The 26,227-nt window shown below is 46.3% G+C and overlaps 2 protein-coding genes across 6 annotated transcripts in view; one reads left to right on the forward strand and one right to left on the reverse strand.

The window, feature by feature from the left end:
* The window catches only part of Ctbp2 (C-terminal binding protein 2), a 132,100-nt gene extending 113,454 nt beyond the window's left edge, over positions 1 to 18,646 (forward strand). For all 4 annotated transcript variants that reach the window (XM_052196643.1, XM_052196661.1, XM_052196653.1 and 1 more), the window contains 8 exons: positions 7,266 to 7,420; positions 7,652 to 7,796; positions 10,606 to 10,812; positions 14,276 to 14,490; positions 14,888 to 15,018; positions 15,451 to 15,578; positions 16,072 to 16,189; positions 18,194 to 18,646. In XM_052196643.1, the coding sequence (XP_052052603.1) occupies positions 7,266 to 7,420; positions 7,652 to 7,796; positions 10,606 to 10,812; positions 14,276 to 14,490; positions 14,888 to 15,018; positions 15,451 to 15,578; positions 16,072 to 16,189; positions 18,194 to 18,374 (1,280 nt within the window). In that variant the 3' untranslated portion in view covers positions 18,375 to 18,646. The remainder of the gene's footprint in view (positions 1 to 7,265; positions 7,421 to 7,651; positions 7,797 to 10,605; positions 10,813 to 14,275; positions 14,491 to 14,887; positions 15,019 to 15,450; positions 15,579 to 16,071; positions 16,190 to 18,193) is intronic.
* Positions 18,647 to 19,383: 737 nt separating this feature from the next.
* The window catches only part of Zranb1 (zinc finger RANBP2-type containing 1), a 60,260-nt gene continuing 53,416 nt past the window's right edge, over positions 19,384 to 26,227 (reverse strand). For both annotated transcript variants that reach the window (XM_052196682.1, XM_052196674.1), the window contains 4 exons: positions 25,091 to 25,211; positions 24,025 to 24,154; positions 23,612 to 23,841; positions 19,384 to 22,761 (listed from right to left, as the gene is read on the reverse strand). In XM_052196682.1, coding sequence (XP_052052642.1) covers positions 22,543 to 22,761; positions 23,612 to 23,841; positions 24,025 to 24,154; positions 25,091 to 25,211 — 700 coding nt within the window. In that variant the 3' untranslated portion in view covers positions 19,384 to 22,542. The remainder of the gene's footprint in view (positions 22,762 to 23,611; positions 23,842 to 24,024; positions 24,155 to 25,090; positions 25,212 to 26,227) is intronic.

Here is a 26,227-nt window from a genome sequence, read left to right on the forward strand (position 1 = left end):
CAGTAAGTGGGGATGCCCTATAACCTGCATCCACATCAGTATTATAAGGCTAGCTGGATTTAAATCAGTGCTTAAGACCATGCGGACAGTACAGAGCTGCTGTTTCATAGCAAGTTCCAGCTAGCCTAAGCTGCAAAATGAGACCCCCGTCTCAACAATAGAAAGGTTTTTTGTTGTCATTTGCTTTTTGTTTTTAACGTATATTGAAAGCTAGTTATGGAAAAGTGGCTGGTGTGTGGCTAGGAGCACCTGGTCCCCAGGTTCATAGCTGGGAAGTGTACTCTATAGCCAATCCGATTACCATAACGTTGGATGTCATCACATAGGAATGGGAGCCACGCCTCCAGTGAGAGATCCTTGGGGGGACCTAGGAATTACATACAGCCCTGCCTTCCCCTTCTCATCATGAGCCCAGAGTAGAGGGACATACTCTTTAGGATCTTTCCAGCAGGTCCCACCCGCTCAACCCATGACCTTGACAGCCAGGCACGGATTTAAAGGCCATGGGTAGCCACCACCCCTGGGGAAATACAGCCTGGATGTCCTCAGCTTGACCTCACAGGGTCACAGCAGCGGAGAAGACAAAGTGAATCAGCAGCAGGGTTGACTTCCTGCCCAGGCATGCTGCAGAATCCTTGAACGGGAGGTCCGCCGGGTTCTGGCAGCTTGTAACCAGGAAGCGCCCACCACCCCCACCCCCGACCATGACCCCCTTAAGATTAATCTCTGGCCAAGTCTCCTGAGACTTCATCTGCCGCTGAGCCAGGGTGTCATGGGCACATGTGGAAGAGACTTTAAGGCAACAGAGATTCATGTGAGGGCCTGTGATGGGATTTGGGGCAGGGTTGCAGGTGGAGATGGGTGATCCTCCCCTGGAGAAGTCCGCTGATTGTGAAATAGGCTCTTGTTATTTCCAAAAGGCAGATGAGGGGTCTCCGGGGACCTGGATGCCACTCTGGGAAGCGGGAACTTATGTCACAGGGCCTCACTCACAGGGGAACTAATACATCCTCACACCTAGAGATCACTGGACCCGCGAGCCCAATGCCCAGGGACCACCACCCAGGTGAGGCAGGCTACCAGGTAGACCCGACACGCAGCCCATCTTAGCAAAACCAGCAGCTGAGCTTGTGCCCGTGGGTCAGCACTTGGACATGCCACTCGTGGTCAGTTTCTGGTACTATCCTTCAGGGACCACTGCAGGTCTGTGCTGAATGGCTTCTTGTGACAAGGGAATTCGTTAGGAGACATTTCATTCCAGAGCGTGCACTTCTGGGGAGTGGCAGAATCGCCCAGACAAGGCAGTCATGTCATGGAAAGGGAAAGTACCTGTCCTTTTCCTCTGGGCGAGCATTCCTAGACAAGCTGCAGAGATGTCTGACTTGAGTTCTCTGTGTGGCAAGTTAAGTAACAACAGATGCTAGTCTTTCAGAAGGGATGACAGGGTAGTCTAAGTTCGGTCTCCTATTACTGAACGAAAACACAGCAGTGTTTCCCACCAGTGTAGGAAGGACTCTTCGCGCTGGAAGGCATCATCCCCAAACATACAGACTGGGTTAGTGGCAGTCACACAGGAAGCCTGCAGGGCCCATGACCATGGCTCAGGTACTCGGAACAGCAAGCTCCCGTGCACCTGGTAGGTGATTGGGGGAGTCTAGGCGATTCTCACTTGGGGGTTTCAACCAACAAAATTCAAGGTGAACTGTGCCAACTAACTTGCTTAGGGCATTCTTGTGTCTGTCCCTCTCCAGGAACTGTCTAGTTCCAGCAGCTTGAAGCCTGCCCTCTGGTCTCAGAGTACTCGAGCCTCCTGAGTTAAGAAGGCCTCGGTCTTTCCTGGAAAGGCCTGGCGACAAGTTCCTCAGGGTTTTTGCAGTAGCTGTGGGGCTAGCTTGTCTCACGGTCTTGCCTGTTCCCAGGACCCACCATGGACTAGACTACCTTGCCCTTGCCCTTCCTGGGTCCACCTGTTAGATTTTGCTTCCTAGTAGGTCATTCTAGAAATAATGGTGACCTCTCAGCCAGTGGTTCTTCATGGTAGGCATTTTGTAGTACACTCTGTCACAGTGTAGTCCTCAGGTTTGAGGAGATTACAGAATCCTAAGCGGGCCCCTGCCATGCTGTGCACCTACTTGGTAGCTTATGCTTGGGCTGGTGGTCACTGCTTCCTTCTCCTGGGGTGTCCCCACATGACCCTGCCTCATCCCAGACTCATCTTGTTTCTGTGGTGGATAGATAAACCTTGACCTTCAGGCTCCTCATTTCATGGTCACTAGCACTCAGCAGGGAGATTTCAACAGGCTTTGTAGTATGGTGCACCTTGGGTCTGAGGCATGGACTTCACAAGGCCTGTGAGTGGCAAACGGTGCCAGCAAAGGTGGGGGTTTCTGATCCCAGTGGTGATCTCTGGTCTTTGAAATGGTGTGGCATACAGTGGTGACACTTAGCAAGATATCCTGTCTGAATTGGCTGTCCCCTGCCTCCTGTAGTTGCCACAGTTGTCTTGACTGCTCCCAGAAACCTTTTGCTGGTGTGTATATCCCGCCATAGTGGGGCTGGAAACAGTTCTACAGTGTGCCTAAGTATGTTGGCAAAGCAACATAGTCATGTTTGGGGTGCTTTAAGGTTGAGCCACATGTCAGTATCTAGCCCCTGACCTGAGTCCCAATGTTGGGTTTGTATTGTGAAATAATACAAAAGGTAAAGCTATATAAGGATATATATATCTTTAGTACACATACAAACACACCACATTCTGTTCTGGTTTTTCCACCTGATTTTCTAGAAATGAAGGCATTGTGCCTGGCCAGGAGGACCAGGCTGTGTTGGAAAATGGCCATATAATCAGGGAGAAGGCCATACCAGTCGGGAAGCTTGTCCTATGATACTGGATGTGACCCAGAAAGCCAGGGCAACTGATGGAAAACATCTAGAGAATTTCAGCATACAAGAAGCTGTCTTGAATGCTACCAGTGAGCTCCCTGCTTGGTCTCTGACTCTTCCAGATCCCAGCTCTGCCAGTGTAAGGCACCAGGATACATGGCCAACTTCTGTCCCAACGGCAGAGGAAGGTGACAGCACCTGTAATGGGAAGCAGGCTCCCATTTTATAACATCCCCTAGAGATAACTCAGAAATTCTTACTCCCTCCAAGGACAACTCCCAGCTGCACCAAGGATCAAGGACCAAAGTTCAGTATGGCCATCTTCACAAGGACTGTGTCACATTAAAGAGTTCCAGTTCTTGAAATCCAAAGGCAGCTAGGTTCTTACTTATTTTATATGTATAGGTGTTCTTGCCTGCATGTTGATATGAATATGAATCAGGTGCAGGCCAGTGGAGGCCACAAGAGGGTGCCACAGCTCCTAGAATCCGAGTTCCAGATGGTTGTCAGCCACCCACCTTGTGAGGACAGGGGAGGGAGCCCAGATCCTCTGTGAGAACATGTGCCCCTAGCTGCTGAGCCCCAGCCCTCCAGTAGGTTCTTAATCTGCAAGCAACAGAAACCTATTCAGACAGCATTTTAGACATGGATCCTTTTCCTTCTTCAACTTCACACATTTATTATTCAAGAAACTGTTAAGTTCGCCTCAGCAGTACAGGGCAGGGTGGTGGGACAGGATCCCCACATTCTCTTCCTGCTAATACTTCAGGAAGCATGACAGCCGTGGGATCCCAAGCCAGGAGATAGCGCCAGGCCTTCCTGTCCTTAAGCACCAAGGGTCATCTGTGTGTTGTGTTAATGTGACTGCAGGTTAGACTATTAATGTATCCATAACATCCTATTCGTTTAAAGGAGTTGACAGCACATCTGCTTGTAGCTGTGTGTATGTTGGGTGAGATCGTGTGTTTCTGGATATGCAGGGTCATACAAGAATGCAATGCTTTTTTTCATGTCTATGGGTCTAGCAGGGAGACTAGGTGGCCAGAAAACTGCCTGCGTCTCTCTGGCCTTGGAACCTTGAACCTGGCTTCACTGAGGTGGCGAGCACAAATGTGAACATCGTAGCTTGGTGCTGTCTTTCTCTAACTTAACACTACTAGGGACAGCTTTAACTCTAAGCAGTAGTACACACAGGGACCAGCCGCAGCAGTGCCACAAGGTCTGTGCTGTATAGAGGCAGTCCTGGGGCCAGCTAGTAATTGACACCAGGGGGACTGCAGAGCTCTCTGCCCCACCACATAGAATGCTGGGACATAGAACGTTGGCAGCAGGGCACTGACCAAGTCCCTGTAACAAGCCTAATTGTTGCTGGACAGAACAAGTCTTTGGGGAAGGTGGAGGGACACATTCAGGCTGGGAAGGACAGCAGCATTGCCTGGTCCTCGTCAGTCTCAGGGTTTAGATACGCGGAAAGGCTGTGAGCAGTGTCTCCTAACTGGGAGCCTAAACGACTCCGTTTTGAAAGGACTTCTCATTAAGTACTGTGCCTTTGGCTTCCTTCCCCCAAATTCCCCTAGCTATTGAAGAAGTGCGCCATGGCTCCAGGCCAGTGGCCAACCCAAGGACTGATCCCCACCTCTGAAGGCCATGTGTGTATCATGTGAATGTAGTTTACAGTGAGATGTATCTAGTATATTAAAAAAGGTTGAGTTTGTCAGAATTGTTGAAAGAGATGGGAAATCTACTGGTAGCTGTCTGTGTTTGGAGCTCTGTCTCTGATTTTGTGTTCCCTGATATGCAGGGGATACATTCCCAGTTCTCCTCACACTTGGTGCCAGGTGGCTTCTGTCACCTACCCTGCCACCCCTATTTAGCACCCTCCCCCAGCCAATAGGTCTCTGCCCCACCCCCCACCCCTTATTTTGCCTTGCTATTAGTGGATTCTCCCCTGGGATTCATACCTCAAGCCTTAACCAGGTGTACTATGGACCCAGTTCAGCCTAGGGAAAGAGCTAAGGATGGGATTCACCAAAGAGAGAGGAGAGCAAGCCAGGAAAGGAAACAATCGCTAGGCAACCTAGAGTCTGTTACCTGGGTAACAGATACATGCTCTGAAATTGCAGATGGACATCTTAGTTGGTGGCTCTCAGCCACTCCAGATGCACTGGTTGCTCTAGATCCCCAGCTTGTCCCTGTGGCTGTCCCCCTTGGCGAGGTGGGATAAATTACCACTAAATCTACACCTAAACTTCTGACTTCTGGTGCCATGAACCAGCCTATTAGCCCCTTCAAAGCCAAGCCTCTTACAGACTGTGACATAGGGGTTCTTACCTGTGTATTCTGGTGCTGCCAACCAACCCTTCCACCCATGTCTTGGAGTTTGGCCAGTAAACTCTTTTTGGGATTAAGAAGAAGGCAGGGCTGATATCACGATCTTGCTTCTCCGCTTCGGTGCTCCTCTGCTTAGTGGATGGTGCTCCATGCTGATTGAATACAGGATGAATACAGGTAGAGCTGTATGAGATCACTGCCACCTCACTTACCCCTCTGTGACCTGGGCACAGTAGCCATCTCCTGCCTCTCACCTTGACCTGCCAAGGGTAGACGGAGCATTGAGGGCTTTTGTCCTCTCCTAGGGCAAACCTGTCCATTATAAGAACTATGGACCAGTGAGGACAAGGGGTGAAAGGATGTTAGCGCCCGGGGCCTTGGGACCACTTAGGCACCTTATTGTGCTTATGGGCCAGAGATTCTCAGGTAGGTAGCGGGTGCACAGAAGGAATGCCTCAACATCAGGATCTGACTGCCATTCAGTCTACAGTGGTCCATGATTCCCTTCCAGCCATGGCTTGTCCTTCTGAGACCAAGGCAGAAACATTCTCCCTGCTCTAGCCTCCTGGTGTGTCCTGCCCCTGTCTGTACGTGTATAAGGTGAGAAGGTCACCTACTGTGCAGAGGTTGGCGTAAGAGAACCAGAGAGGAGTGTGTGGCTAGTCTGTGAGGTACAAGAGGATCCGCGCGTGTCCAGTTAGGAGGGTTGTCTCCGTGTTTCTGTTGCCGTGATGAAACATCAGGACCAAAAACAACTTGGGGAGGGGAGCCAGGTCACAATCCATTGCTGAGCGAAAGCAGGGCAGGGGCTGAAACAAAAGCCACGAGGCAGTGCTACTTACGGGCTTGCTCCCGAGGTTGGTTAAGCCTGTACCCAGGACCGCCAGCCCGAGCGGTGATGCAGCCTACAGTGAGCTGGGCCTGCCCTATCTATCAATCATTAGTCAAGAAAATGCCCCCTGGCAGAGAGGAGGAGGCCTGAGGGTGTGCTTGCTTCTGCAAAAGGCTCCTGCTTTGGGTGCCTTAATGGTCACATAAAGGCCATGGGGCTCCATATAGGATCTGAGGGAACGCTTAACCTAGGGTCAGCCACGGTCTCCCATACCTTGGCCAGGCTCTGAGAGGATGAACAGACTAGGAGGAAGGGAGACAGTCCAGCTTGGCCTCTGCAAGAGGGGAGAGAGGCAACATCTCTGACCACAGATCTCCTTGGACAGGTGTGGCTGTTAGGCTGCTCTGAGACTATCTGGGTATCTGAAGACTGTCCTGTTTCAGTCGTAGTCCATCATACTTAATCTCCTTGACAAGGAAACAGCTGGCTGGTGAAGTGTCCCCAAATCTGGATCATCCCACTTTACAGGGTGATTGATAGGCTAGGACTGCTTGCTCGCCCTAGGAGTTCTCTGGAAAGTTCTTTCAGAACAGAGACGCCTCTGCAAGCTTCCTCTGTTTCACTTTATGCTGGCCTGTTGTTTGGAGACCCAGTACACATGGGAGGCATAGCAGCAGGCCGACATCCTGTGAGGGTGAATGACCCTGTTATGTGGCCTCAGTCTTGGGGCCTTGGGTTTGACTTGGAGGTATCAGACTACACTCAGCTCCGTGCTGCCTTTTTTTTTTTTTTTTTAAACTTTTAGACGGGAACTGGGTTAGTGGGAGTGGGGGGAAGCTTGGTGGTAAGTGCCTTTGCCTGCTAAGCCATCTCACTAGCCTAGAGTTTTACTTTATGGGACAATTCAAGTGAGCTACACAAATGTCCTCCTATCCATCTCGTCTGTGTGTGTGTGTCCAAGTCCCCAGTCTTAGAGTGAAATGAGTTCGTGCCAGAGCCTTGCACTTAACCTACAGCTTTTAAATGTATGATCTAGGAGCACTACCCTCGTTAGCTGTTGAAGGATGCTGTGTCCTGTCCCGCTGGACATCACAGCTGTCTCCACCAGGCTTATGTGCTCTCTGCTTATCTCACTATTAGCCACTGAGATGGTCAGGGTCCCCCCTCCCCCAGGCCCCTTGTACAAGGTTCTCAGTCCACCTCCCCTCTCTCCTTGCAGGTATCCGCCCCCAGATCATGAACGGCCCACTGCACCCCCGCCCTCTAGTGGCGCTGCTGGATGGCAGAGACTGCACGGTGGAAATGCCCATCCTGAAGGACCTGGCCACGGTGGCCTTCTGCGATGCACAGTCCACTCAGGAAATCCACGAGAAGGTGGGTTACACCCCACCTTACCTGGGTCCCTCCAGGCTAGCGGCGGATGGTAAACACAGTCACAGGAGTGCGCGTGTATGTGACGGCATTCCTCATATCCTTAGCCCCCTCTGCCTCCTCAGGCCCTTGCTCGTCAAGGCACTGTCCAGCCTTGGCTCCGTCCTATAACCCTGCCAACAAAATCTCCATTTGTACCCGGGGACCCTGACCTGTGACTCATGTCCCCGACAGGTGTTGAATGAGGCTGTGGGTGCCATGATGTACCACACCATCACCCTCACCAGGGAAGACCTAGAGAAGTTCAAGGCCCTAAGAGTGATTGTGCGAATCGGTAGTGGCTACGACAACGTGGACATCAAGGCTGCTGGCGAGCTCGGTGAGTTAGGCCGGATGCCTGGGAGCCATGCTCAGTGGATTGGAGAATGAGCAGAAGGCAGGGTTCAGGGCTGCTGTCTTGGAGGTTGATTCCTGAGGGAACCTTATTCCCCCCTTCCCATGCAACTGTAGCTTCGCCTCTGCCTTGGCGCCCCCAGAAAGCTTAAGGACTGGAAGGTCGTTTTGGTTTTTTTCAAGACAGGGTTTCTCTGTGTAGCCCTGGCTGTTCTGGAATTCACTCTGTAGACCAGGCTGGCCTTGAACTCAGAAATCTGCCTGCTTCTGCCTCCCAAGTGCTGGGATCAAAGGCGTGCACCACCACTGCCCAGCTAGGACTGGAGGTCTTGACGAGATAAAGAGTAGATTAGTGAGGTCCTCCCCAAGAGACCCAGTCAGCACTCCACAACAAGCAGACCATTGCCTGGCACACATGTCCAGAGGGATTCCCAGAGATAAATGACAAGTGGAAAGCCAAACAGGAAGGAGGAGTACCTGAATGGCACAGGGGACTCCCATGAGGCTTGGTGTAACTGTCAGCAGAGGCCCAGGACACTGAGCCCGGGCTTAGGGGCGCATTTGTAGTGGCCTCAGAGTCCCAGTATTTGGTCTATGCCTGAAGTGTACCACCCCTTATTCATGAGGCTCATAAGAGATGCTTCAGGATATCTGGAAACCCAAGCCTTGATGATGGCCACAGCAGGCTGGCCATTCATCCCTACCATGTGACTGGGCCTGCCACCTGCTCTTGCTTCACCCCAAGGGCTCCTGTCACTCCTAGCACAGGAAAGCCAGGTGTCTGTAATGCCTCACACAGTCATCTCTCCAGCAGGCCTGAGGCTGGACCTGACGGTTATGTCCATAGCACAGGGATATGCCAAATGTACTGGCGGCTGAGCCAGCCTTGATCCAACTTCCAATCACAGCCTAAGCCTACAGCTTTGAGACCAGTGGGCCCTTGTTTGGGTTTTCAGTCTCTTTGCATCTAGGGAAGCTATTTTTGTGTACCTGAACCCTAAAGAACAGGGCAAAGAAAGCTGTCCCTTTGTGGCACCAGCCTTTGCCCACAGTACATTTGTGGCCCAGCCTCACAGGAGCAGACATCTCAGGTAAAGGGGGAGCAAGCAGTTGTACTCAGTTCCAGACTTTCTACCCAAGTCCTGGGGAATGGTGTCTTCCTCTGTCCCCAGCACAGCCAGCCACATTCATTTCCAGTTAAAACTTCTCTTGAGTCCCCTTTGGTGTGATGTGAGACTCCCTTGTGGTGGCGCACACCTTTGATCCCAGCATGGGGGAGCAGAGGCAAGTAGATCTGAGTTTGAGGCCAGCCTGGTCTGCATAGCAAGTTCAAAGCTAGCCTTAGCTACAGAGTGAAACCCTGTCTCCCCTCCACACCCCCACACACAGCCAAAAAGGTGTCATTTCTGTGACACAAGCAAGTATACTTATGTTTAAATCAGGTGTCCTGTCAGGAAGGGAGCTGAGTTGGGACAGTGGTGGAGACCGGGATCCCTAGCCCATCACCCCCTCCTCTCACACAGGTAGGCCCTGCCCGTGGTCAGCCCCTCTTTTCTTCTCCAGCTGGAAAGAGTCCAGTTACAGACAGGCAGGGAATGTGAATGTTACCACCATCACTGCGCTGGTCCGCTGTAACTGGAGTAGCTGCTCAGAAGACGTCTACTCAGAAGGATAGCTGGAGAAGCCAAGTGAACTTCCCTCCAGTAGTGTCCTTTTTCTCTGAGCCAGCAGACCCTTTGGAGTCGTAAGGCGAGGAATGTCAGGTGTGCCCCGTTTCTGGAAGATGGTCCCAGGAGCAGTGCACTGTATGGTGGACCCAGCAAGCAGTTCACCTGCACCTCCGTGGAGCCTTCTGTAACTATCTGTGCAGCCCATGGTCTGTGCACCAGAGGCAGCACAGCCTCAGAAGTCCACTCCGGACTCTGGTACCGCAGAGAGCCTGCATAACAAACACTCTTGGTCAGTTGTCAAAAAGCCACCTAGCTACTTGGAGCCATTTAATGGTGGCTCTTACGTAACCTCGTGTAGCAATGGCCTTTCTCTGTGACATTAGAACCATACAGGAATAGGCACATGAAGATAACCCTATGAGGGAAGAAAACATGTCCACGGAACTCTTTGGCATGCCTACAGAAGACCCACCTCAAACGACCAACTAACAATTTTTGTCAAGATGGTTCCTCCTCTTGTTCGGTTATCAGTGCCCATTTATAACTACGCGTGTGTCCAGGCGTAGGTCCTGAGTTCAATTCCCAACAGCCACATGGTGGCTCACAATCTCTTTATCAGGAAGGATCCAATGCCCTCTTCTGGTGTGTCTGACGACAGCTATAGTGTACTTGTCATATAATCAACCAATCAGTCAATCAATCAATCAATCAAGCTCCTCTGGCCTTCAGAGCTGGGGTTAGAAATGTGTGTTGCCACACTTGGCTTGAGCTATGTTTGTAAACAGTGATTAGTGAGTGGTCGCTTGGCGTGTTCATTAGAGTACACAAAGTTCAAACAGTCTTCTGTGACCGTTACAACTCTGGAAAAGGTCTGGGCTTCTGGCCTTCCACTCTTGAGTCCTGCCAAGGTAGAGCTGAGGCCAAAGAACCCGCTGGCTTTCGCCTGCTCTGGCAGTGAGCTGACAACGGCCATGTAGGGTGTGGGTGCAGTGTTGAGGACTGCTGGGCTTCACACAGAGTCTGCTGAACGCCTGACCCCACCCGGGCGTAGCCCTCTATTTCTAGGCAGGGTGCTCGGGGATCCTGGGTCTTGCTCACCTCTGTGCCCGGCCATTGCCCTTTCAGGGATCGCTGTGTGCAACATCCCATCTGCTGCAGTGGAAGAGACAGCAGATTCGACAGTCTGCCACATCCTCAATCTGTATCGGCGGAACACATGGCTCTACCAGGCCCTTCGGGAAGGCACACGAGTACAGAGTGTGGAACAGATCCGTGAGGTCGCCTCAGGAGCTGCTCGGATCCGAGGGGAAACATTGGGCCTCATTGGCTTTGGTATGTGCCCCTCGAGATGGGTTTGGTATGTGGGGAGGTCAAGGGTCAGCTTGCTCAGAGATAAGATCTGAGCCTGTTCTACAAGAATGTTTCTGTTTTGCTGGTCAGGGACACAGCAGGAGTACACCCTCTGCTGTCACTGGAAAAGGGGTGTGCTTGGTAAATCTCCCTGGGGCAGAGGGTAATGGGTTGGCTTCTGCTTGTATAGCAACCTGGGCCCATGGGTCCTGAAGGCTACTGATTGCAGATGGCACCCCACAGCAGTAACATGAAACCACTTAAAGATTCAAGCCTGAGGGTAATGCCAGGCCATGGTCTTGAAAATCTCTTGTGAGAATGGGACAAGGCATGATCTTTCTGGACCTGGTTGTTGCCATGGAGATAGTTGTGTGGAGGCCCTGGCATTATCTGCAAGTGCGACAGGGGGGACCAAGGAGAGCTTGAACAGGGATGGGAAGCAGACCAGTGCCTTGCTGTTATCCACACGTGGGCTGGAATAGGCCCCCTAGCTGGTTGCCACCGCTCACCTACTCTGTAACAAGCAGGGAATTATTTGGCTTCACTGCCTCCATTTCTGGGTCTGTAACTAGAGGTGGCAGAAAAGGATACAATGGTTGCTACCTCTTGAGACTCAAGACCAGCATGAGAACCACATGGCTTCCAATTCTTCTGTTCAATTCTGGCTTCCAGAAATCATTTCCGATTAGCTTCCGATTAGAAATCATCACCTTTAGCTCAGAGGTAGTTGAGGGTCAAGGCTTCTGAGAGACAGCTTGTAAAGAGGGACAGTTTGCTGTTTGGCTCCAGGGTCACTCCTCTTTCTCCAGGGGATGGCTCCCTGGCCTCTGGAGAAGTCAGGGTCTGAGTTTAAGTGATCAGATGCTGGGGTAGGCTCTGGGATGTTTCACAGGGCTTCAGAAATGCAGGTACCGTGGGTGAACGGTGCAGCACCCTCTGCTGATATGATATCCCCATGTGCTTCCTGTGACACTGAAGTGCTCACCCCGTTTTGGAAGCCCTTCTTGTGACTTGGGATGGTCTCTGGTGAGGCCGTAGAGCCTGTGGGCAGCTCTGAGCAGCCAGCCAACTGGTGGGAAGCTCTAGGGCCTTCAGATACCCCATCACATGGGCACTGTCTTTCAGCTTTCCTAAGCTCCCTTGCTAGCTCCTCTACATTCATGGCTGCTTCAGTCTCCCTAGCGCTCTGCACAGATCTGACTCTCCATGAACCACAGAGCTATAGTGGAGAGAGTATTAGACAGATTAGAAAAAGGCTATGTGCTGGCTTCCCATTAGAGCAGCAGCAAAGGTATTGGGGACTCAAGGGCTTCCTCTTAGCTCTGCTGAAAAGCAATAGGAGAGCCCCAAGTGAACCGGCAACAGAACTGAGCAGAGGTCTCTCGGGCTGCCTACCATATTTATAAAAATTGTCTAGGTAATTTGCCTATTGGGATTTGGTTTTGTTTTTAATTGGGCACACAAAGTTTTAGTTTTTTTTTTGTTTTTTTTTTTAATGTGCCTTACCTTTCTTTAGGGTCTACACTTGCCTGTGTGTGTACTGCCAAATAAAAGGGTTTTGACTTAACGTGGCCTGTGCCCTTAGATTTTCATCTATAGGGACTGTGATTTTTGACAGTGCTTTAGACAGAAGCTCTCTGGGTCATAGTAGAGTCGATGAGACACACCTCCACTGAGAATTGCACTACCAATACAGGGTGTTTAAGATCTGTCTTGGTGATCTGGGCTCCTGCCACTTCCTGAGGTACTGGACCTACAAAGGCCACAGTGCAAGAGGCCGAGCACCCAGTTAGGAGAAGAAATCGTTATCCTCTTAGGCATGGACTACAAGGTGGGGTCCTCCAGCCCATGTTTCAAGGATGTCACTGAGTCCCTCCCTGTCTCTGTCACACTTCCTGCCACCTTCCACTGTCCAGTCCTGCTTGCTCCTTTGCCAAGCACTGCAGTGTGGCAGTCCAGCTCCTGGTCAGCTGTGTCCTCCAAGGAAGATGACGTTAGCACTGCAGCTGTCCCTCTCTGTCAGAGTGACCTTATTAGTCCTTCACTAGCGGCCGGGAGGGGCGGTGGGATGCTACCAACCAGATTAACCATCAGCTGCTGACTGTTGGGAAATCTGCATCATCCTTTCTGTTCTCATTTTCAGAAACACTTTATATGGGTCTGTATGTGAGCGAACACTTGCCAGAGTGTGCGTGCAGGTCAAAGAACAGCAGAATTGGTTCCCTTTCGACCATGTGGGTTCATTGTCAGACTTAGCAGCCAGGACTTTACCCACTGAGCCATCAACACTGACTGCTCGCATATTAGAATAGTCTTGTTGTTTGGGGGTGGGGCTGGTTGGGTGGTCTTGTTATTGTGTGTTTTTTCATTGTCTTCTGAGACAAGGTCTGTCACTTTATAGCTAGCTCTATCTTGAACTCACTCTGTAGATCAGTCTGGCCTCAAACTCATAGAGATCCACCTGCCTCTGCTTACAGAGTGCTAGAATTAAAAGCATACAGTAGTATGCCTCTGTTGAATAGGGTTTTAGATAAGGTGTACTTTGTAGTCTGCCTAGTTGAAATCCAGTCAAACCATCATTTTCAAGCTAAACACTGGTGAAACAGGAAGTGCTGTCAAGGGGAAACTGTGGGTTTGAACAAAGGATGACCATTGTGGAGTTCAGAGGGCTTTTGTAGCCCCCTATCTGTTACCCTTTATATTTGGAGTACCCTAGACTATGTGCTAGAACTACACTTCGGTATCTATCAAGCTTTAGGGGCAGTGGTGCTTTGACCATCGTACCCCTCTGAGAGACAAATCCAACAGAGGTTAGGGTGGAAACATGATTGATGTTCACATACTGAACAACCAGGAATGCTAGTGACACTTAAACCTGCCACACAAACAAAAGTGAGAGAACAGGCCAGGGAAGCATACTGGTGACGTCTGGAACGGAGGAAAGGACGTGTGACATCCATTAGGTTCTAAATGGGTATTAGTTTGAAAGTGCCCATGATAAATAATTATTTAAAAGAATCCTTTGTGGTTGGAAGTGGCTCATCATCAGCTACTAGTGTATGCTGTTTCCAGCATCCGTAGTGGGCAATTTACATCTCTGTGTAACGCCAGCTCTGGGGAGACATTTTCTTGGTTGAGAAATAACTTTCATATAACTATAGCTTATGTCAACTTGACATAAGACTAGCCAGCACAGATGCCCTCCTCTGGCCTCTGGGTATCTGTACTTACATGCACAGACCCACATAATTTAAAATCTTTTTTTTTTTTAAGCCTATGGCTGATAGAAACATCATGACAGTCTGAGGAGACACATTGTGCTTTGGCATGGTAACTTAGTAGCACTTCCCAGCAAAGATGATAATCTCTAGTCCATCATGGGGTAAAGGGGACAGCATACAAGATCTGCAGGCCTTACTCACCTGAACATTCTGTCTCTGCACAGGTCGCACGGGGCAGGCAGTTGCAGTTCGAGCCAAGGCCTTTGGATTCAGCGTCATATTTTATGACCCCTACTTACAGGATGGGATAGAGCGGTCTCTGGGCGTGCAAAGGGTCTACACCCTGCAGGACTTGCTGTATCAGAGCGACTGTGTCTCCTTGCACTGCAATCTGAACGAGCACAACCACCACCTCATCAATGACTTCACTATCAAGCAGGTAATTTGGAAGCAGATGTGCTCAGACTTAGCTTCACTGCAGAGTTTAGCAGCACCTGCCAAGTGCACAGCAGACTGCAGGGAAGTGTCCCTGGGACAAATCAGTAATAGGGGTTAGGACCCTGCTGGCTTCCATCCATCTGTTCAGGCAGACAAGTGACTTGACTAGCACAGCTCCAGCCTTTTGTGCCTTGTGGCCCTGTCAAGAAGGAAAATACTCTTGGCCTGCTTTTATGATCAAAACTTCCCAACCTCTTCCACTGAAGTGCTGCCTATAGTGGAGAAACACCAGACCCACAGAGCTCCTAGCTTGCGCGACTTTGCCTTGTAAGCTTCTGTTCTAGAGGTTCCTCCTGCTACTATAATGAGATATAGCCAGCTTCTCTTTCCTTCTGCAGATGAGGCAAGGAGCATTCCTTGTGAATGCAGCCCGAGGTGGCCTAGTGGATGAGAAAGCCTTAGCTCAGGCCCTCAAAGAGGGCAGGATACGAGGAGCTGCTCTGGATGTGCACGAGTCTGAGCCCTTCAGGTATGTGTGAAGCTGGGTATGCTTCTAGCTTCCTACTGGGTGGGGGTGGAACACCAGTTCCACATCTGATCTGACACTTGGAATTTGAGAGTCACTGTTTTGTTCTAAGGACTCTGCAGTACTATAAAAAGATCCCCAAAGGACATTAGAGAGAGCAGAGGCAAAAAAGCAAGATGGTGGTGTCTTTTTGATCTGTAGACCCTGGAGTATTCATTCAGGCTGGAAGGATCTCCTGACTGGCTTTTTTTTCTCTCTCTGGCACACCTGTTCCTATAGCTGTGGTCACTTGTTCCCCAGTACCCTAATAAAATCTGACATAGGGCTTCCCTGCTCTCTGCTAACACACACAGCTACTGTCTCACATGGCCTCAAGGCCTCCCATATCAGTAGTAATTGTATTAAACTTACACTTACTATTTTCCACTCACCCAGCTTCGCTCAAGGCCCATTGAAGGATGCTCCAAATCTCATCTGCACACCACACACAGCCTGGTACAGTGAACAAGCATCACTAGAGATGAGGGAAGCAGCTGCCACTGAGATCCGCCGAGCAATCACAGGTGAGCCCCCAACACCCAACATGTGACTTTTTGTATTTGACTGGTTATATGAACTCTGAACTAGATTTCAAGGAATCCTGTACTTCAATCACCAGAGAGATGGGAGCTGAAGACAGGCAAGAAGATTTTTGGTTTTTTCGAGACAGGGTTTCTCTGTATAGCCCTGGCTGTCCTGGAACTCACTCTGTAAACCAGGCTGGCCAGAAACTCAGAAATCCACCTGCCTCTGCATCCCAGGATTAAAGGCTAGAAGACCACTTTCTTAGGGGCACAGGCAGAAGCCACTATGTATAATAGGAAAGTTCTGTGACCTTAAATAAACATTTGGCTCAAACTGCTAAAGGAACCTGCTTCCCACCCTAATTAGGTTCAATCATAAGAACCCACATAAAGGAGGTGTCCTCTGACTACCAGGCATGTGCCATGGTGCACATACACTAAGCACATGCTTCAAAAATAATAAGTATGATTAATTACAACCCTCTTACTTTAGGTCGCATCCCAGAAAGCTTACGAAACTGTGTCAACAAAGAATTCTTCGTGACTTCAGCTCCTTGGTCAGTCATTGACCAGCAAGCAATTCATCCAGAGCTCAATGGTGCCACATACAGGTGAGAACTGAAGTTATCTGGACAACATCATGACAGGCAAGGAGGCAAGAAAAGCCCAGGCCTGGGTAGTTGATATAACCTTGGCCCTTAAAATTGGCCATTTTGCCATCTTTTGTATTCTATTTTCAATTCCTAAAATCCCCAGGGTAAATCACTTTTTCCAAGGTGTTAGGGTGAAGAGCTGTTGATTTTTGAGACAGTATATGCCCAAGCTGGCTTTAAACCTGTGCACTTCCTTTATATGTGTTGTATATATAGCCCATGACCAATCCAGCTAATTCTGTGCAGAATATGGGAGATGCTGACAAGGGCTCCATAGTAGCCACCTCAAGTTTAAGGTAATAACTCCAGGTAGAACGACCTCCATGGGAGGCCACTGCAGACTGCCTCTGAGATCAGCATTTTCTGGTTTGACTTTTCTGTTCAGAAAAAATACACTTAAAAGGAAGCAGCAGTGTCATTTGTAGGGGTTGTCATGACCCACCTCCATCATTGCTGGTTTCTAGGGACATTATTCAATTCCACTGTTTATAAAGGAGAAAGAAGCTGTCTTTTAAAAAGGTATCCCTTGGCTCTCTGAATACTTACCATGTGGGCCAAATCATCCTTTACTGATGAGTGTATTTCTGACATGACAATGGTGCTTGAACAAGTTGGAAGGGTAAGACTGGGTTTAGTTTATATGTGAAAGCTATGAAGAAGCTGTGCACTTGCTTCTGGATCACATGGCTCTTATATTTCACCCAGTCTTATCTTTGTTATTTGAGATTCTTTGGTTCTTTTATGACACAGCCCTGGGGCTGGATAGCTCAGCAGTTAAGAGCACTGTTCTTCGAAGGTTCAAATCCTAGCAACCACTTGGTGGCTCACAACCATCTGAGTGTCTGAAGACAGCTATAGTGTACTTACATATCTTTAAAAAAAAAAATATGGCAGCCCTACTCTAGTTCAAGTTAGCCTCAAAGTCATGAAAACCCTCATGAGCCCCTGCCTTGAATAGTAAGTAGGTCACCTTGAGTTCTGGTGAGCCACCAGGCAGGGCCAATCTTACCTCGTCTGTCCTCAGACATACTTGTGCACATTAAAGCATCACAATCCTCTGTTCATTCATGTTAGTGCCCACCTTAAAAGCCCCCAAAGCTTCAACTCTTTGGCTCTCTAGAACATTCCATAGGACTGCAAGGGATCAGAGCTTGGAAGACTCTTAAAATGAATGGCACTGAGAGGTGCTGGGGCCAGGTTGGCATCCACAGTGTGAGATGTCATCCTTGCTGCCTCAGTTACAAAGGGTTTAGTAACTCTCATACTAAATGAGTTATTATGTTGAGTTACATTATGTCTAAGAACCAGTGCTTAATGCATATCTCCACATACAGAGAAAGGCATAGGACCATCCTCTCCTGGGAACATAGGACTAACTAGCCTAGAGGGGAGGGATCACTGTCTCCCTAGTGAGTTCAGCTGTCACAGGTTGAGTGGCTTACTTAAGTGGCTAATGAACCACAAGTCCATTCCTCAGTCTGGAAGCAAAAGTCCCAGGCCAAGACATGACTATGTCCTTTAGAGGACCCTGTGAGTTCCCCATTCTCCCACTTACCCCAAATTTCCATTCTTTAGTATATTAAAGATTAAGATTTGAACATGACGGGTTGGAGAAATGGCTCAGTGGGTAAGAGTACCGAATGCTCTTCTGAAGGTCATGAGTTCAAATCCCAATAATCACATGGTGGCTCACAACCATCTGTAAAAAAGGTGTCTGAAGACAGCAACGGTGTACATAGATATAATAGTAAATGATAAAAAAATATTTGAACATGAAAACTTAAGAAAACAAGCTTAATAGCCACTTTAAGTACTTTGTGATGAAAGTCACTTTACCTGAGCTTAACTGGTCCAGTGTGCTTTGGGGTTAAGGATAACAAACTTTCTTGTCTGATGAGAAGTGGGGAAAGCCCATGAATTTTGCAAATGTAACCTGAACTTACTGTCTTGTGTGTTCCTCAGGTACCCACCAGGCATTGTAGGTGTGGCTGCGGGAGGGCTTCCTCCAGCTATGGAAGGGATCATCCCCGGAGGCATCCCTGTGACTCACAACCTCCCCACAGTGGCACATCCATCCCAAGCTCCCTCCCCCAACCAGCCCACAAAACACGGGGACAATCGAGAGCACCCCAACGAGCAATAGCAGAGAATGCCTGAAGGTAATCATTCAGATAAACTTGGGACCAAGAGACAATAGAAAACGGATGAATTTGATGGTCTTTTAAACTGATCCTGGACATCACTGATACTGCAGTGTTAAAGCTACAAAAGCTAGAAAACTGAAGATGGTATCCGCTTCCAGAGGTGTGGAAAGACTAGGACGTGATTATTAACGACCAACTTCTGTTATTGTGTGTTAAGTTTTTCATCTGTGCATCAAATCACAAAGAATAAATAGAGCTTTTCCTTTATCAATCCCCTGGGCACAGCAGGTCCTGCGCAGCTTGCTCTAGAATGTTGCATCAAGAGCTCCGAATATCAATAAAAAGTTGAGAGGAAATCCCCATCAAGACTAGTCCCTTTGGTCTCCAGGGGCTGGTGCCTCTTTGCTGATAGGACAAGATGGGGAGAACATTGTTTGCCTGTGTAGACATCTCCACGCACAGGATTGAAGAAGTAAAAGCTCCTATACAGAAGGTTTCACATCTGAGCAGCAAAGTCGGTTGTGAGTTCAGTAAAACCCTCTGATACAAAACAAACAAACAAAAAAAAACAACAAAAAAAAACAAAAAAAAGGAAAAGAACAAAAGAAAAAAGTATTAAGTTTCACAAGCTGTTTGTACTCAAATATATTTTCTCAGTTTCAGATCCTCAGCTATTTTATTGAGTGGAAAGTCTTGGACGAGAAGGGTTCAAGAAGAATAATGTTGCATTTCCTTATGTCTCAGGAAACACTTTTTATGGTAACTTGTCAGATTGTCTATGAACAAACCCACTTTTTTAGACATTGATAAATTCTTTTCTTCACGTGATATTTTATACAAGAACACTTCAGATGTGCTATTAGATGTGACTGATTTTAACAAATCCTATTAGATTTGTATCAGCTAGTTACATGTTCTATTCATAGTCTTTGTGAATCATTGCCTTTTTGTTTTTAAAGATGGCCTATTTTGAGCCTTTGTATAGGTACATTCCTGTTTTTGTGACACAAAAAAAAAAAAAAAAAAAAAAAAAAAAAAAACTTTAAACTGTCCCAAACAGAAAAATAATGGCTATCAGAAGTATGTTTTGTTTTAGTGTGAGTTATCGTTACTGTATTTGTTTATTGTAAAGGTGGACATTTTAGCATTCAGTGCAGTTTTCAATAAAAAGTAATTAAAATTTCTTTTAAGTTCTGACATTTAAGTACATCTCACCTATGTAAAAGCTAGCTCTTGAGATGTCATCACACTGTCAGTCAGTTTCCAACTCTTGTGGTGACAGTGTCTGATCTCACAGAAGTCCAAATAAGACAGGATATCCTGAAAATGAGGCAGTGCTTTGGAGTGAAGTCAATTCCAGAAACTGGTTAATTTTTAGAATTTTGATTTTAATATGCCCAAATGTAGGATGTGAACTCTTTTTGGTTGGGGGAGAGGGGAGGGGGATAACCTAAGCTAATATTTATAAAGTGACCACAGACTGAAAACTTCTACTTACCTTCTAAAGTAGCTTTCAATGCTTTTAAATCTCAGAATTAATTCCAAGGTTCAAGGGAACATGAAGTACTACAGTAGAAGCCTGCCTGGCCTGGCTGCCTTCTTTCAGGAGGGTACTCTACCTTAACTGCCCTATAAATAAATTCACATGGAGAATGCCACCGTCACAAACACAGATCTTGTCAGTGACTGAAAACGAGGCCCCGACCATCTACACAGCAGTATTTTACTTAACATTTGCTATGTCTAGCATAGTAAACCTATGAGACAAAGTCAGATCTGAATCCATGGTGTGCCTAGGTTTTGTTTAATTATATCGTGGTTGCTCAAACAGTCCTTTAGAAGGATTATATATAAACTGACTCCAAAGAATGACAACATCAGGATAAAAACAAAGTACTGGTTTCACCCTAGAAAAAGAACCATAAAGTCCACATAGTTATAAAAGTATTACTGTCCAGTCTATCTAAAGATACCTACACCTGCCACTCAGCCATGTATAATCTTTGACAAAGGACAGCATTACATTTTCTTGGGACAATAATTATGGCTGTTGGTTTGGTTCAAGAGCTTAACATAGCACTGATTTCCCAAAGGTGTTGTTGGCCTTTTCACAGCCAGCAGTCTGCTAGAGAATGAAAGTCCCATTCCTGTCTTAGGAGTCCAAGAAATAGAGCCATCTTTAATTTTTTACCACAGGGAAGAATGGGTACTGATCATAAATAAATAAATAAACTAAATAAATAAATAAACAAACAAACACAGAGGGACCTGGGGGAAACTCAAGAAACACAATATGCAGAACAAGGCTCAGCCCTGAGCCTGACTGTACCGCCAGGTTTGGGTACAACACAGATGCACTCAGAGACCAGTTTTTCCCTCTCAGGTCTTTGTGGCTTATTTGGGAGGAAGGTTTTGCTTAACTGGATCTCTGCCTCCTGAAAAAAAATCAACTCTACACATGGAGATCAGCTATTCTAGATGCTATGACTGCTAAGTACTTAGAATGACAGCCTTCTATTGACTCGGTTATCATTCACTGACCAAAATGAAAATCGTCAATTTGTAGAAAAACATTAACTACTGGAACAGTAACATTTACCAGTATTGTTACCACAATTCATTTATATGGAGTTACCTCTGTGAAAATTACTTTCTGTTTCTAGCATGCAGCATAAATGATCTTTCATCCTGGGAACACCTTTTTACCAAGTGTTCACAAGAAAGAGAACTAAAGACAATAACAGCTCATAGGTATTTTTTTCTTTTTAGTATTCCAGCAAACTTAAAAGTTGTGTACACTTCAATACCATCTCATCAGAAAAACAAGATTTTAAAGGTTTCACAGCCTTTTCATTAAAGGGGAGGAAAGGGGGAAATGTGTGTATTTGCTACTTGGAACTGCTTGCCACATCAGTCTAAGTACTTATCAGGACACGTGTTGTATGCCTGAGGAGGTCAGAAATGTGTACCCAGTACTCAAATATGCCCGAAGTGGTCAATTAATACTCTCCATAAAATTTTTTTCAAAAGTATGGTTTTAACTTTAAATAATGACTACAACTAACCAACATGCAAAAACTCTCAGACTACACAGAGACTGATCATACAATGCATTGACCACCTTTCTGCATTTAAAAAATCTTTATTCTGTACTGAACTGTATTCCCAATCAGCCTAAGCAAAGGCATGCCCTTAATACAGGATCTGCTTAGAGCAGAGGTGACAAAGACAGGAAGAATCTGAAGACTGTCTGCATGGCCGCCTGGGAACAGAACAGGGTGAGTCCAAGTGACTGTCCCGTAACCCACCCAGTGACGAGTGAGCCTGCTCCCTTTCCATCCATCCCAGGTATAAGTGCACAAATGCACCTGCCCAGAGTTGAGTAAGAACCCCCTTACAGGGCACTCCTCCAAACAAATAAATATCTAAATAATGAAAGGGGCAAATCAGAAAACTTGAGAACAACAGAAACTAAAACCCTCTTCAAAAACAAGAGACAATGTTTATGTTAAGTTCACTCCAAAAACTTGCTAGTTTTTCTTGTAGTTTGTTCCTAAGGGTTTGATTTTTTTTTTTTTAATTTTATTGGGCACAACAGGAACTAAATTATTAATAAAATAAAGGCTTGTTTATTTTTATCTTGCCGTGGATAGTTTGTACAAAGTTTCTGAATCTCTGAAACAACGGGAAATGGGTCTTGTATGGTGGGAGCAGGATGTCAGGTGCTAATGAGAGTATGTCAATGGTTTGTCTGCTGTGTGCTTTTTGTGAGTGCCCATGCTGGGAAATGGTCTCAGTAACAAGAAGATGCTGGTGCACTTTTCCTAGTACACAACTTCTTAAACAACCACATGCGTTACATTCATAGACAGATTTACAATTTGAAAGAAATAAAAGTTCTGTCAATAAAATTAGGTTATTTTTTTCTTTTTTCTTTTTTTTTTTTTTTTCCTTTTTTACAAACTGTAGTTCAACCAAAGTTCTCCATCTCCTCATGCAGATGCACTCAATTCTCCTCAGTGAGTGTGGAACAGGAAGATAACTTGGGAGCAGATCCGGCAGGGTATGGCTCACTCCATGCTGCATATTCTGCTTAGGATACCACACTAAGTTTGGGGCCACCTCGGACCTGATGCCTTGGTCTTTCTTTCTCCTAGGTGTTTGTTTTCATTCATCCTCATCATCCTCATCTTCCTCTCCATCAGACAGGGATGTACAAGGCCGGATCTGTCTGTAGCGGTCAAGCCATTTCTCTACCATTTGTGTGACCAAGGGGTGGTTTCTCCGCCGAGAGCTTTTCTGCATGGCCACTAGAACTCCCCCTTCAGTCACACAGCAGTCCAGCCACTCTCTGAGCAGTTTCTCTTGCTGCTCCTCATTACCTAGCTTTTAGAGAAACATGAGGAAAAGGCAAACATAGTAAGTATGTTAGACACTTGGCAGGAATAACCAGCAGCTCCTGTAATAATGAAAAAGCAAAAGCAAACAACTGTTTCCACCCCAACTGCAACCTTTTCTCAGTTTTATCATTAAAACCCAGAAGGTTTTTGTGTTGAAATTAAATGAGTCAACAACCCTCTTCACAAAAGGGTCTAAGAGAACACCCTAGAAGGTAATTTGACATGCCCTCAGAAAAATACCAAGAAAGGTATCAACTTCATACATGACAAGGTAAGTTTACATATGGACTGAATTGCACAAGTTACGGTCTATGAATTCTTTTGATACTGTGCTTGTGAGTGTTTATGGGAATTACTAGAATACATAATAAATAGCCAATAATTTTCTAGAACATGGGCTTTCTGGGTATTCTTTTTACATCTTCACTATCTCTCTGGCTGGTCTATACCGCTGTCATTCCCTAATGGGTTTATAAGTACCCTCAGCTCCTTGCCCATGTTCTCTCAACTCACTCCCCTTAGAATATCTTAAAATTCTCTAGCCTGGAGCCGTAACACAAGCAGGCCTTTAACCCCAGATAGAGGGGCTGAAATTCAAGGCCAGTCTTGTCTACACTGGAGATGTGGGGGGACAACTTTCAAAAGAAAAACGTAAGACAAAACTGACAAAACTACTAACAGCTTTCTAGTTAAGCCCAAGTCAAAATACTCTAGTGCTTACAGAAATCATCAGTTTCTTACAGTGCACAGCTGATGTAATAACTTCAGGAAGGCACACGCGGTTGGTTCCTGATATAAGGCCACTGCCTCAGGTAACAGGATAACATGCTACTTACCTCCTGAGCAGAAAGGAAATGCACATGGAGGAGCTTCCTTTCACTGTCAACCAGAGGCAAAAATGTGATGGTGACATCATCATCAGTGTTCAGATTAGCACCAGCACCTCGGTTGCCATACCCATCATTCTCCATGGCAACCAAAGCAGAGAAATGGCCCCTTGTATATCCCAGAGCAATTGGACTTTTCCAACAAAAACTCTGTTCCCACAACAAAGGCAGATAAACTCCTGGAATAAAGAAAGAGCACAAGGAGCAAGTGCCTATCCAACTCCCCAACCCCCACACCCACTGTTCTACCTCCTGAAATACAGAAGGTGCTCTGACCATTCCCATATATTTCCCCCCTTGAAGCCACAGCTATATAATCATAGTAAACAAAACTGCTAGAATATTCTTAAGTAATGGCTTACCTTGAAACCGAGTATATCCTAAAGTTTCTCCCCGGAAACTCTTATAATATTTTACTCCATAAACTATAATTGGTCGTCTAAGAATATGTGCAAGTACAAAAATGTGTGTCTGTTCCAAACTTGCTCCAGGCTGTACACACACACAAAAAGAAAAGATAACATTTATTACCAGTCTCAAAATCTGCTGTGTAAAAAATACTATCGTCAGAGTACTCTTTCAATCCACTTCCAAGAAGAAAGCCTTGTCTAATTAAAGACACTGACTCACCAGATGGCAAAGTCCAATGGAATTAAAATAAAAATCTCTGGTGTCTGAGTATTGTGTTCAAAGCCAAACTCATGAACAGAACAGATTTAGACAATGATTTTGAGGTATCCCTTGCTATCCAATGTTAGCATTTACTCTCCAATCTCAGGAAACGGGTTCAGAAAGCAAGGAACACTTCATAAAGTGACAAAGTTCTGAAAACAGCTTTACTGTGTAAAGTTAAAAGGCAATATTGACCAGTTGGAGTCCACCCTCTAATTATAGCTACTCTAATCACATGGCCACAGGGTACACTGTTTCACAATTTAACTACAAACAAAACAAAAGGAACTTCCTATATCAGGGTTCAAAGAACCTGGTTAGACAAATGGCCATTGGTTCAAAGTATGCTAGACTGTGCTTGCTTTTTCTCTTAACCTATAACACATGAATGCAGTCATGAGGGGACAATCTAAAGAATGTCAATTTCTAACCAAGCCTGACAGTTCAGTTCCATCCTTTAATTACCTCCAGTGTGAGCTTGAATCCAACAATAAGTTAATGGAGGTAAAATGGCATAACCCGTCTGATACTAAGAATGAGAACTTGTTTTTGATGGCAGTTGGCCTTAATTATGCAGCAGAGTTCTACATGGAGTAGTCATGGAGTATTGACTACTGTTTGTTAGAACCAAAGTTGATTACCAGCAAGGTAGTTGCTTTCAGCATGGTCTGATCAGTCTGAAGAACTCAAGAGTATGTGGATTACCCCCTCTCTTTCAAACAAAACCAAAACCCAAAAAGCTTGATGCAGTCTTACCTGACTAGCTAGAGAGAGTATAAATGCCCAGTCTTCTTGCCATTGTTCTTCCCTCAGTGAAAAATGTAAACCAAAGCTCTGGGAATACCATGATTCCCAGTCTTTCCAGCGTGTGTAAAACCTAGCAAGCAAAAGCAAACAAAATTGTAAGTAGTAGCTTCAACCCTGCAGTATATTGACTTCTCCAAATGTATAGTTTTTTGGCAATTTCTGTCAGGAAATTAATGCCTACATTCTGTTAACAGACATCTTTTAGCCAGGCATTGGTGGTGCACACCTTTAATCCCAGCACTTGGGAGGCAGAGGCAGGCGGATTTCTGAGTTCGAAACCAGCCTGGTCTACAAAGTTCCAGCACAGTCAGGACTACACAGAGAAACCCTGTCTTGAAGGAAAAAAAAAAAAAAAAAAAAAAACCAAAAAAGACATCTTTTAGCATATCTCTAACCAGAATCAAATTCACTACCTATTTAACTCTAAAAGAATGGAAAAACAAACAGTTTTATTGTTATTTAATAGTATCTATATTGAGTCAATAAACTTAAACCACTAGAGTCAGCCATGGTACCCTACACCGATAATCTCAGTACTACAGAATATGAGTCAGCCTAGGCTATGCAGTGAGACTGATGCAAAAACAAAGAAGGTAGTCTAAATGTCATTTGAGGTATAAGACACAAAAATGCCATATTTCTCCAATGTTGTATCACTGTGTAAATACAATGCCTCTGAAACATTCCATCATGTTCTTAAGATGTGTTCAAGATCACCTGGGTCCTAGACACATTTGTAACCCCAACATCAGGAGCTCAAGAATGTAGAAAAGTTTAAGCTGGTTTGGGCTATTTAAGGCCTCCCTCACATCAAAAGGCCAAAACAAACATTAATAAAGTCTCATGATTATTTGATAATCTAAAAAAAAGTTACTTTAACTAAAAAAACAATTCCTTATTTATATTTAATACCTTTTAAGATGTCTTCATATAATTTAGGCAAACAACTCAAAATAAGTTTGTATTAGGTATACAATTAGAAATAAAGACTAGGTATGGCAGTATACACCTGTGATCCTGGTTTATAAGGGCTGAGACAGGAGACCTCCAAGTTCCATACCAGCCAAGGTGACCAGCTAGAATTCT

The sequence above is a fragment of the Apodemus sylvaticus genome, chromosome 1, assembly GCF_947179515.1.
Source record: "Apodemus sylvaticus chromosome 1, mApoSyl1.1, whole genome shotgun sequence".
NCBI lineage: Eukaryota > Metazoa > Chordata > Mammalia > Rodentia > Muridae > Apodemus > Apodemus sylvaticus.